The sequence below is a fragment of the Pseudochaenichthys georgianus genome, chromosome 6, assembly GCF_902827115.2.
Source record: "Pseudochaenichthys georgianus chromosome 6, fPseGeo1.2, whole genome shotgun sequence".
Taxonomy (NCBI): domain Eukaryota; kingdom Metazoa; phylum Chordata; class Actinopteri; order Perciformes; family Channichthyidae; genus Pseudochaenichthys; species Pseudochaenichthys georgianus.
The window spans coordinates 10,898,589-10,910,894 of record NC_047508.1 but is presented as its reverse complement, the minus strand read 5'-3'; the positions used below and the strand labels follow the sequence as shown (position 1 = coordinate 10,910,894).

The 12,306-nt window shown below is 42.6% G+C and overlaps 1 protein-coding gene across 1 annotated transcript in view; it reads right to left on the bottom strand.

Annotated features, from left to right (window-relative positions):
* The window catches only part of pnp6 (purine nucleoside phosphorylase 6), a 28,401-nt gene that overhangs the window by 5,793 nt on the left and 10,302 nt on the right, over positions 1-12,306 (bottom strand). The window contains exons 2-3 of the mRNA XM_034085020.2: positions 11,012-11,184; positions 10,809-10,912 (exon numbers count right to left, since the gene is read on the bottom strand). Of these exons, the coding sequence (XP_033940911.1) occupies positions 10,809-10,912; positions 11,012-11,184 (277 nt within the window). The remainder of the gene's footprint in view (positions 1-10,808; positions 10,913-11,011; positions 11,185-12,306) is intronic.

The window sequence follows — 12,306 nt, the reverse complement described above, 5'->3', positions numbered from 1 at the left end:
CGCTACCAGCAAAGGCAGACCGCTTCCAGTCAGCAATGACCGAACGAGCCTATAAAGCCGCAGCTTTGTCCGCCAGGGCGCTCAACGTCTCCTCGCTGCTGACCGCGTACCAGGCGGAGCTCTGCGAGGACATGACGATCAAACCTGAGCCTGCCGTGTGGGACGAAATCGCAGCGATCACGGACATTTGCCTCCCTGTGCAGCGCTGTGCAGTCCAAGCCACGGGCAAAGCACTGGGGATAATGGTGGTACAGGAGAGAGCCAGGTGACTTACCCTGACGAACCTTCCAGACCGGGAAAAAGAGGACGTCTTGGACATGCCTATTGTTCCCGAGGGCATATTTGGCTACGCTCTAGCTTCGAAGAAGACACGAGGCGAGGACGAGCTGGCCAAGAAAGTCTCCGGTTCCGGCAGCAGCCGCTCACGAACAGCCGGCCCAGACTTTCAGCCACCAGACGAGGAAGAAGAAGAGGGCGGCCTGACAGCCTCCTCTCCTCGATAAAGGAGCTGGAAGTTCCCTGTTCTCCAGCTCCAGAACACATTCCAGTGTTAGATGCTCATGTGTTTCCGGGGTGCAACCATGCCCCCATCTTCCCGCCGCCTCGAGTGATGTCAGAACGTCATCTTCAAGTTCGCGCCATGAGGGAAATGGACTTAACATCAACGACAGCAAGCTCCGCTGCTCGTTTAAGTCACACAAACACATGTCATCACTATTGTCTTTTAATAAATAATTTTCCACTGTCGTTTCCAGGCTTAAAGCCAAGGGCGCAGTCAATAAAAATGAAAAGAAAGACAATAAAAACAATAAACAGTCTGACGTCTACCCCCCTTCTAAGAGTGGCTGCTACCTCTCTCAGAAGGCGGATGATGGACGGGGCTGTGAAGGCATCACCGCCACGCGCATGCGCAGTGTCGACCGGGGTTGTCAACCTGGGGTACCACCGTGTTCAGACACTAGAGGGCCCCATAACACAACAAATAAAGACACAGAGGGCAGACGACAGAGATGTGACATCTCCACTCGCTTTGAGAAGCGAAAAGTGGAGGATGCTCACTTGGGTTTTCAAGACAATAACACGGGGTTACAGACTCCAATTCGCTGTCACCCCCCCTCACTTTTCGGGCATTCTGCATTCGCAAGCCCGGGGAGAGTCGGCCCATATTCTAGAGCAAGAGATCCTCTCGCTACTAGACATGAAGGCTATATCTATAATACCCTCCGAACAGAGTCAGAGCGGCTTTTATTCCAAGTATTTCCTCGTTCCCAAATGGGGAGGGAACGGGATTCGGCCTATACTAGATTTGAGGGCTCTGAACAAATATCTCAAAAGATACAAATTGAGAATGCTCACTCACACATCTCTGTTGCGTCTCGTGCGCCAAAACGATTGGTTCACATCAGTCGACCTGAAAGACGCGTATTTCCACGTCCCAGTATATTATCCACACAGGAAATATCTGAGGTTCGCCTTTCAGGGTGTCTGTTACGAGTACAGAGTACTTCCCTTCGGTCCTTCTCTCAGCCCACGAGTGTTTGTACGGTGTACGGAAGCCGCGATAGCCCCGTTAAGACAACAGGGTATTCGTCTGGCAACTTATCTGGACGATTGGCTCCTTCTCGCACAGTCGGAGCAAGAGGCTATTACGCAGACGAATGTCCTCGTAAAACACCTGCTCAACCTGGGTTTCGTAATAAACACAGAAAAGAGCATGTTGTCCCCAGCCCAGACTGTACTCTTCCTGGGCCTATGCCTGAATTCGGTGCCCATTACAGCCCACCTGTCAGCAGAGAGTGAAAGCCTTCAGGGCTTGCCTTGCTCATTTCCAGCCACGCAAATATGTTCTCTTCAGATCATGTCTGCGGTTACTGGGGCTCATGGCGTCAGCCATCCTGGTGGTACGACTGGGACGCTTACACATGAGGGAGTTTCAGCGCTGGGTAGCTGCCCTCAGACTGGACCCCGTGCGTCATGGCGCGCGGAGAGTGATGGTCACTATGAAATGCGTAATGGCACTGCGCCACTGGCTGCACCCAACTTTTCTAGTATGGGGCGTGCCTATGGGTGCTGTCCTATCGCGGAAGGTGGTCACCACAGACGCATGTCTGACGGGCTGGGGGGGTATATACGAAGGTCGACCTGTGAGGGGTCTCTGGAGCAGAGACCTCCAATGGTCACACATAAATTATCTTGAGCTTTTAGCGGTGTTCCTCACCCTGAAACGCTTTCTGCCTTTTCTCAGAGGACATCATGTCCTCGTGAGGACAGACAACACGACCACAATATCGTATATAAACCGCCAAGGGGGTTTGCGTTCTCTCCAGTTACACATGCTGGCACGCAAACTGATCTTATGGAGCTGCGGACGTCTCCTCTCTCTGAGACGCACGTACCAGGAGTGATGAACCTCGGGGCAGATCTGCTGTCCAGAGGTGCACCACTATATGCAGACTGGACTCTACATCCAATAATTGTGAGTCAGCTGTGGGTGCGTTACGGCCAGGCCGCGGTGGATCTGTTCGCATCAAAAGAAAACGCTCAATGTCAGCTGTTCTTTTCAATGCGCGATTTAAACGCACCGTTAGGCGTGGACGCGCTCGCGCACGTTTGGCCTCCGGTCCTTCTGTACGCATTCCCACTCCTGGCTCTGATACCCCCAACTCTGGCCAGAGTGAGAGAACAACGCCACACACTGATCCTAATAGCTCCACACTGGCCTGCAATGTACTGGCTGGCGGAGATATATCAGCTGCTGTGCGGGCAGCCGTGGCAGCTCCCGCTACGCAGGGACATACTGTCTCAGGCGGGGGGGGGCGATTTTTCACCCACACCCAGAGCGCTTGGCACTATGGGCCTGGCCCATGAGTGGTATAACCTGAATACAGTGGGACTCCCTCAGAAGGTGATAAACACTATTCAGAGTGCGAGAGCTTCCTCCACCAGGTCCCTCTATGACTGTAAGTGGAGGGTGTTTGAGGAGTGGTGCCTTCAAAAAGGACACATCTCTTTTTAAAGTCCTGTCGGGGTGATTCTATCATTTCTACAGGACCTGATTGATAAACACAGAGCTTTCTCTACGATCAAAGTGTACCTGGCTGCTATTGCTGCATGCCATGTGGGTTTTGAGGGAAAGACGGCTAGCCAACATCCCTTGGTCTGCCGTTTTATGAAAGGGGCTCGCAGGCTCCTCCCTGTTTCCAGGTCACTGGTGCCCTTATGGGACCTGGCAGTGGTTTTAGATAGGCTCACTCAACCTCCATTTGAACCCCTGGAAGAAGCTGACATGAAACACCTGTCACTGAAGACAGTGTTGTTACTGGCTCTGGCATCTGCCAAGCGAGTCAGTGACATTCATGCACTCTCTGTACATCCTTCATGCACTCAGTTTGCCCCGGGGCAAATGAGAGTGTTGCTGAAGCCCAACCCTGCCTTTGTACCTAAGGTGGTTGGCTCATGTACCCCCATTGACATTGAGGCATTTCCTCCGCCACTGTGTTCCTCTCAAGCGGCAAACTCTGGGGAATAGCCGGGACGCCAATACGGAAGTGCCACACACTGCAGTTCATATATTGGCCGATAGGCGATGGCTGCAGAAAGAAGCAATTTCCATAAAATGCCCAATTTTACAGCAGAAAAAAACATGTTTCTAATCCTGGCTCCATACATTTTATTATCGATATAGTTAGATTCCACCTTCATGATTATGGATCTGTGAGTAAATTGTTTTCTAACACGACCCTTTTATTTATATTAGGTCTTAATGTTTTTGCATAAATTAGGGCGTGGTGACATTGAGTGACGGCTCGGTCAAGTGCCTGCCGCTGTTAGCTTCTTGTCTCTCTGCTAGCTGCTCCGTGAAGCTAGCTACAGGGACTCTGCCTGCTCAGTTCATCCAGGAAACACAACTTGAAGCCGGCGGTGGTTATTTGTTCTTCATGCTTATATATCGGACTATTGTGACTCGCTCTGCGGTTAAAACAGACGGTGCATGAATGCGGTTTTGCGGTAAGTGAAATTCGAGTGCTTTATTTATGTGTTAATGATTCTAATCAGCTACGTAATGAATGTTAAGGCTTGGGTTAGCGTGTAGCGAGTGGTAGCTATATCGGTGCTAACTATGCTAATTGTAGCCTCCAAGTTAAAATAATAGACTGTATATATAAAGGTTAAAACGAAATAGACGTTAAGTGGGATAATACTGTAGAACAAACGGCTTCTGTTTGAGGTTGATAAAATAAGGTCATCCTTGTAACTTAGAGATATTTTATTATGTAGGAGGAACTGTATGCATCGCTAAGGTTAATTTAAGTAGTGTATGTGAAATTAACCTCACAATAAGATGTGTGCATATTACAATTATTAATGTCATATTTCAAGATGATTAGTTAGATATTACAATATGGTTAGTTGAGCTGGAGTTCATTATTGAGCTTACACGTTAACGTCACAGTCATCTGAAGAACGAACCCAAACCGTGTTGTTTTTAATAATTGCATTACCAAATGGGTATCAAATAAACAGTAAGCATTGGTAACACAACTTCCAAAGTTACAGTAAAATAAAAAGGACCCAGACTCGGACAATACACAATCCAACATGTTCAACAGAAGAGAATCAGTTATATTGTTTGTACACATGGTACTTTACATATATATCTGTTTGTTTAAGGTGTCCAGGTGATGCAGACAGGCTGGACCAGAGAGTGAGAGACAGAACTGGACTCCTCACAGCGGTGAACTTCAGCACAGGTACAAATACTCTTTTTTTATACTGTACAAAGAATCAAGAAAGATATTGGTTTAAATAAATGAAGTATTGACTTGAATACACTGATATACATTCCATTAAACAATACTAAATACTAGATCACCTACACATCAGTTAAGTTGAGGGGTTTTTCCATGCAAAAAGTTACATTTAGATGTTAACAAGCTTTCTAATTTAATGTATTGAAGGCAAAGATATTTAACACATAGTGTGAAATGCTACTATTTATCTCTCAATATTGTCTGTAAAAAACGTGGTAAAAGTTATTCTTTCAGTGAGACAACAGAGCAAGCTTCTACAGTTGCACTACATTATGTAACTGTTCAATATTATTTTGATAATAACATACATTTCAATGTTGATGAACTTCATACTATTCATTCATAATCTGATTGTGTTTATAGCTCACTGTTGAAATAAAGAAAAAACATTACAATTACAAAGTATCTACAGCCCCTAAACACACAAACACACCGCTTTCATAAATAACACACTTGTTCTGCAATAATATGTTTTATGTTTCCTGTAATTTTTGTTAGGAAAGGACATGCCTGAAAGACACGACATTTTCTCCTTCTCTGAGGGTCAAGAAGAACATCCAAGAGGAACATTAAAAGCTGATGTTATGAGATTTTAAGACCAGTACACTAAGAAACTACTTTTATTGTAAAAACAGTCAGCTGATCGAATGCAACTATTTCCACACTTATACTCCATCAGCTGATTATTTATATTTGCCTCACTTTATGAGCTTCACATCACTTGTGCCTTGTACCGCAGAGTTTGCAACGTCACAAATAAATGGGGCCAATCTTCAGTCAGATGTGAATGTGTAATCTAACATTTTCAGTAAGAATAATGGACGAAAGGAATGCAAATCCAAATCCAATTTATTGAAATGTGAACCAAAAGTTAATCAAATGTTTTAAATAAAAAGCACATATGGACAGAAGGTGTAAACCTATTAAATGTATAAGTAAACACATTTAGTCAAATAAAGTGACAGACTAGGCCTGTGCAGTATCAGCTTTGCCCAGCATGGGCTCCTCCATCAGGCCTGGTCCTCCTCGCTGAGGAAAGACCCTCAGTCCTCTCCAAACCAACAGACTGGACGTCCATCACACGGAGGTTTGTGCATGCTCATTCTACTCGTGGACTGGCTACATCCTGGGCTTTGTTCAAGGGTGTTTACATCCAAGACATTTGTGCAGCAGCGAGCTAGTCCTCACCGCTCACTTTTGTCTGCTTTTACAGGCTAGAAGTCTCTGTTCCAAGTGTGGCCCGCGCAGTGCTGGGCCCCCTGTTGAGACAGGGTTCTACCTGTTAAGTTCTGGTTGTTTTGGTGATTTTCGAGATAAGCATGTCTGGCAATACGGGAGTTTCAATATCCCATAGTGAGACATCGAACAGAGTGTTATGAATGAGAACTATAGGTTACTTACGTAACCCCGTTTCTCAGAGTAACATGAAGTGAGATGTCTCACCAGACGACCCTTCTTGCGAAGCGAGAAGAGGTGCTTATTTTGAATGACGCTGCGACGTAGCGCAAGCTACTTAAAGGGTGGGTGGATTCCCTGACGTAGACGTCAAGATCACCAGCCAATCAGGATTGGCGTAATGAGATTGATGCTTCTGTTTGCATACGCGTTGAGGCGCATCCCATGATCTCACATCATGTTACTCTGAGGCCTGGGTTTACGTAAGTAACCTATCGTTTTTATTACTTGAGGTCTTGGTTGAATTGAATACTTTTTTGTACTAATCTTTATAGGGCATTGCAGTCACATTTAGAAATTGCTTTTTCTATTTCCCATTCCTCTACAGCTTGAATTGCCTGTGAGTGTTCTACTAGTTAGTGCAGAAATGTTTATTGATAAGGTCAGCGCTGTCATTTCAGAACATTGCATATTTAAACAGTAGACTGTTTTGTAAGTTGACTTGTGGCTTTGTTGTGGAGGAAGTGTAAGCAGATATGTAATAGCAGGCCTGTCAACTAGTTACACTGTAGCAGGCAGCTGTTAATATAGAGTTGACATTATTAAATCATTTGCTAAAAACCTCCTGGATGGCTATACACAATTGCTAAGCTAGTTTTCTATCAATTATTATGTATGTCACCTGACAAGGAGGGAGAAAGAAAAGTCACACAGAAACAGCAGAGGACAACATTAAGAGTCATGCTCGTGGCTCAGTGAAGGATTGGGTCAGACTCACGCTTGGTTAGCTAATGCTAACGGCAACATGCTAACATGCCTAAAATGAAAATGCTAGCAAGTACATGTTCAGCATTTAGAAGCTTCTGGTATGAATTTTGATGTCACTTTTAACAGGCACACCATTTTATTTTAGTATTTTAGCTAACTAACACATGTTAATTAGCCCTAACCACAAAGTACAGCTGATGCTGATGGGTTTGTCATTTTTTTTATACTCAATGAGGATAAATTAAAAACATGGGCTACATTTTTATCCACACTGCTAGTGTTTGTTATGATAACTGACTCTCATTTAATCTGATTTATAGATTTGTTTAATTTGCCATGAAAGCATAATTGTCTGGTAAAATGTACCACTATTGGCTTCATGGCTGAATCAAATCTTTTTCAGTTCAACTCATGTTATGGTGATTGCATGGCAATGAAATACATTATAAAGCTGTCTAAAGTCCAAGCTGGAAACAGGAAGGTCATACTGCATCTGGCTTTCTGTTACTCATTTCTCTTTGTATGAAACTGGCTTTATGATTCAGTTGGGTTATATGGATCATTTTGTGTGGAGATGGCACATCACGGCCGGTGATAAAATAAATAAAGCCAGCATACAGTGTCTCCACAGGCCAAAGGCTGATCCCATATCAACACTATGACACACTACGTTGTTTTCATATTGTCCTCATGATTCAGCAGCTGATCATACATCGCACAAAGTACATTTTTAGAATAACAGTGAGCAAAATGAGTTTGCTATACAGTAGACCAGGTTTAAACAAAATGGTATTATAAGATGACAAAATCATGATTGCGCTATAGATAAAAGCTTAAATGTTTGTACGAGCAGTTTTATTTGAAAGGGTATGTAAAATGATACAAAAGGAAGTCCAATTTGAAAAATCTCACCTGCAGTTTGATATACAGTAAGTATAAAACTATAACTAACTTCAAATTGGAACTGTACATTTGTGGCACAATGAATAATGAATGAGGACATTTGAATGGTGTGTCTTGTGAAGAGCCTCTTTCTGTGACAAGCATAACAGAGTTAGTGTTTGTACTTGCATGGTTTAAAGATTGTTTTCCTCCAAGTTATTGACATAGTCAGAGTTTAAACTGCCAGCTTGTGTGCTGTTATTCTGTATAGTATATCATTTGCATCAGCAAGGTTTTAATTTCCGTCTCAGATTCTTGTGACGGTTAATGAAGGCAAAACAAATTGCTAATCCTTCCCTAAACTATTGGCCCCTATGCTATTGTGCATAATGTTCCACTAAACATTGCATATGCTGGGTACTGCTAGGATACATTGTCGAGCAACTCAACATATCAGTCTGTAGTATAAGGCTACGGTTTTATAGTGAACAAAAAAAGAAGTTCTTCCGAAAACATAAGCATGTACTGTAGCACTACCCGATGCTAACTAAGTTTAGAAATCTGTGAGGATGAGCAGAGGGAGGCTCAAAGAAAGAGTTAACATTATACTTAACATCTAACATTTCTCAAAACAAGCATTGGTGTCAGAATCAACAACTTGTCTGAAGAGCAGTTCTATGAAGTGCTGTTTGCCTCGGGCTACTGCTAGCAGGATCTATATTAGCGGGATCTATATGAGCAGGATGTGTGTATGGTTGAACAGTAACAGTTGTTGGCTCTGCATTGGCATCTTAAAGGTTACAGCAGCAATACATCCAAAGATACTCTCAGTTGTTTGTGCATGGTTTCAAAAACGTTTTGTAAGCATTTCCTTTATTTATTCTAAACTGTTATATTTGTTTGTGTTAATGCTGTTGTATAATGCAAAAACAAATTGGTAACATCATTCAAATGTATGTAACGGTAGCATATTAGCCCGGGCATTGTTGAATCTCGTTTTTCTAATATGTTGTTGTTTGTTTGCGTCAACATTTTCTAGCACCTGCTATAAACAGTCCAGCCTCCTGTAGCTTTCTGAGATGTGTGCTATCACTGGTCAGCAGGTGCATAACATTGTGGGTAATGCTGTTGTCTGGGAGTTTAAATAAATGATTTAATGTGAAATTCAATTTGTAATGCTAAACTAGCTACCTAGCGTTGGTTGCATGGTTTCGGTGTCACTGAGGTCAGCTTGTGTAGTTTCTAGGGCAATAATGACAATGCTCTGTTTTGACCCATTGAGCCTTTATATATCTTGAACATTATTGATAGTGGTCCACCATCAGTGGTGGATTCCCAACTTTGGTTAAGACCACTTTTTTAATAATTGTGTAATTAATAGGGGTGTAACGGTATCCGTATTCGTCCCGTACCGTCGCGGTTCGGACGTCACGGTTCGGACGTCACGGTTCGGACGTCACGGTTCGGACGTCACGGTTCGGACGTCACAGTTCGGCACATGCAGTCACACGGCGAATACGCCTTTTTTTACGAGTGGGAAAAAAGTCTGTCACTCAGGGTAGTATTACACTATTTATAATCCAGGGGGCAGTATTGCGCCTAAAAGCCAGCCGCCCGTAAATAACAAATGAAGAACAAGAACAAAACACAACAAAACGAACACAATATATGAAGAAGAAAATGTAGTAGCCTAGCTATGGCGAGTTCACACAACACACAGGAGCTAGAAGACCCATCTGCTTCTTTTAAATCAGCTGTGTGGGAACATTTCGGGTTCCCTGTGGACTACAACAATGATGGGGTGCGAGTTGTGGATCGGACGAGGATGGTGTGTCGGCGTTGTTCGACAGCGGTGCGGTATGCTAGTGGTAACGCGTCAAACATGCTCAATCACATCCGAGTCAGTCTCAGTCCCCAGCGAGAGGGTTTTCCCGACGGCAGGTGACATAGTTACCGCCAACAGATCTGCCCTCACTACTGACTACGTAGACAAACATCTTTTTGAAGAACAACTTGAAAATAGAGTAGAGCTTGAGTACCTTTATTTAGGCATAATGGCCTCACACACACTCACAAGTTAATTACACATGTTAGACATTGCTCCTAAAGGTTCAGATTTTATTTTGTTTTTATATTTATCATTGTATTTATTTTATATTTTGACATCAGGAGATGTTATACAGTTCTGTATTGCCTTTTATTGATTGTGATTGAAACACTTTCTTATTATTTATTTTAATATTTTCAAGACATTCTTTTTAGTTGTACAGCTTATTTAACCTTTTTGTTTGACATCAGCCATATGGCCATTGGTGTGTGTTACTGTTTGTGTTTGTTTGTTTGTTTGTTTTTAACTGTGTAATACAGTTAATGATTCCAAATGTTAGAGTTCCTTATTTTCATACCAAAACTTGCACTACTGTTACAAATAAATAACAGCAAAAAAAATTATGTATTTGGGACTTTTCTTTTCCTTGTTGTACCGAACACGTACCGAACCGTGACCCCCAAACCGAGGTATGAACCGAACCGTGACTTCTGTGAACCGTTACACCCCTAGTAATTAATAAATAATTTCATGTTTTTCTCAGTTCTTTATTATTTATTTATGTGGGTTTTTACCTGAGACATACTAAGACACATAACCTTGGACTTGAAGAAACTGGACACTTTTCAGCACTAAAACTAATGACAATCTCATCAGCTTTAGCTGTAGGCCTACTCCTTGTTTATGGCTAACTAGCAAGTATTAGTATGCCACAAGCTAAACCAAGATGGTGAACCTGGAAGATTAATGTGTTAGCAGTTTTCAGCTAAAAAAGGATAGAATAGCACATCTAATAGTACAGCATTGGACTTTTTAACTAATTTACAGCTCATCTCTAGCAAAAACACTGTCCTAGCCTTACGAATAAAAAGTACCAAGCAGTTGCAGCAGTGGCTATAGCTTACCGTGTGTATGTTGTAGCCCTCGTAGAAATGGAATCTCCCCTGCATGCAGACACACTCACGGCCCAGCAGCTTCCCAAACACCAGCTGACCAGCATGGCCTGGCACTGCAAACAACATACAGTATGAGCAGATGCTAGCATGCTTATGTTCTATTTCTCAACACTAGTAATATGTTCTATAGAAAAGGCAGTTTTTCAACTTACCAGTGCTGGTGGGAAAATGTGGAATATCTTTATATTGGAACACATTCCTGTCACCCAGCAGCTCTCCCAGGCCCCCCAGGCCCGACCCACAGATGATGGCTACTTTAGGACGCTGCTCTGTGTGGGCCAGCAGCCAGTCTGCTGTCTCCTTATACTCTTCATAACTGTAAGTGCTGGAAAGAATATTGACAAATGTAACTTAAAGACAGCTGTGATTTAAGTGACTGACCTATGTCAGTCACTTAAATCACTATGATAAATATTTCATGACCGTCGTCATCACTATCACCGGGAAAATAAAACCACAAATACTATCAGTCTCATATTTAGAATTTGTCATTTTATAACATAATGAAATTACAGTTAATTTAAGGGAAACATACAGCAAGTGTTGATTACATGTCTTTGTGTGTACAAAGCAGCATGGGGAAGTAATTAATGCATGCATTACAAGGTTTTCTATCTTTTTGAGAAATAAACTCTTTGAAACTCAGGCCGATCTATTTTTCAATGTCATGGTATAATAATCTTTAATAACTGTGTTAAATAATAGTTAAAATATCTGCTAGATGGGGTGCACTCTGAAATGCGAGAGTACAAGCACATGGAAAGGAACATCAACTAAAGATAAGAATAAATACAACATTGTGCAACACACACTTATGGGTTTTTACTTTGCCATGTTATGTGTATCAGCAAAATAAGTATGCAGGGATGCAGATTACCTTTTGAAATGCCTTGAGGTAACACATTATGGTCTGAAAACAGTCTGTAATTCTAGTTAATAATCTGGTTGTAGAGCTATAACCTTAATGTTCCTTCAATGCCTCAAGCTTTGTTATTAAAACACAATGACACTTCAGGCTGCAGCCTTTACCAGACCAATCTGCAGCAGGAGCCCATTTTAAAGCTGGAGCCCATTTTAAAGCCGCCATCTAAGATGACAGCTACATCAGTCTAGCCTTGAGGGTTCAATCTTCCCACATTTCCCCAAGTATTTATTTTAATTGAATTCCAACTCCAAAAGGAGAAGCAAAATCGTTCATTACTGTAGTTATGTTGGTACACACTGTCTTTGAGACTACCAGAGACCGGGTACAGTCTGGTCCCTGGTAGTCCCAAAGTCAGTGTAAACAGCACAAAGTTAAAAGCAAAAAGTTAACAGGTAACAGCAAAAAGTTAAAAGCTAACAGGTAATACCAAAAAGCAAAAATATAACAGTTAAAAGGTTGCAGCTAAAAGCTGAAAGCCAACAGCTAATTAGCCTCCCAAACACCAGCTGAATGACATGGCCT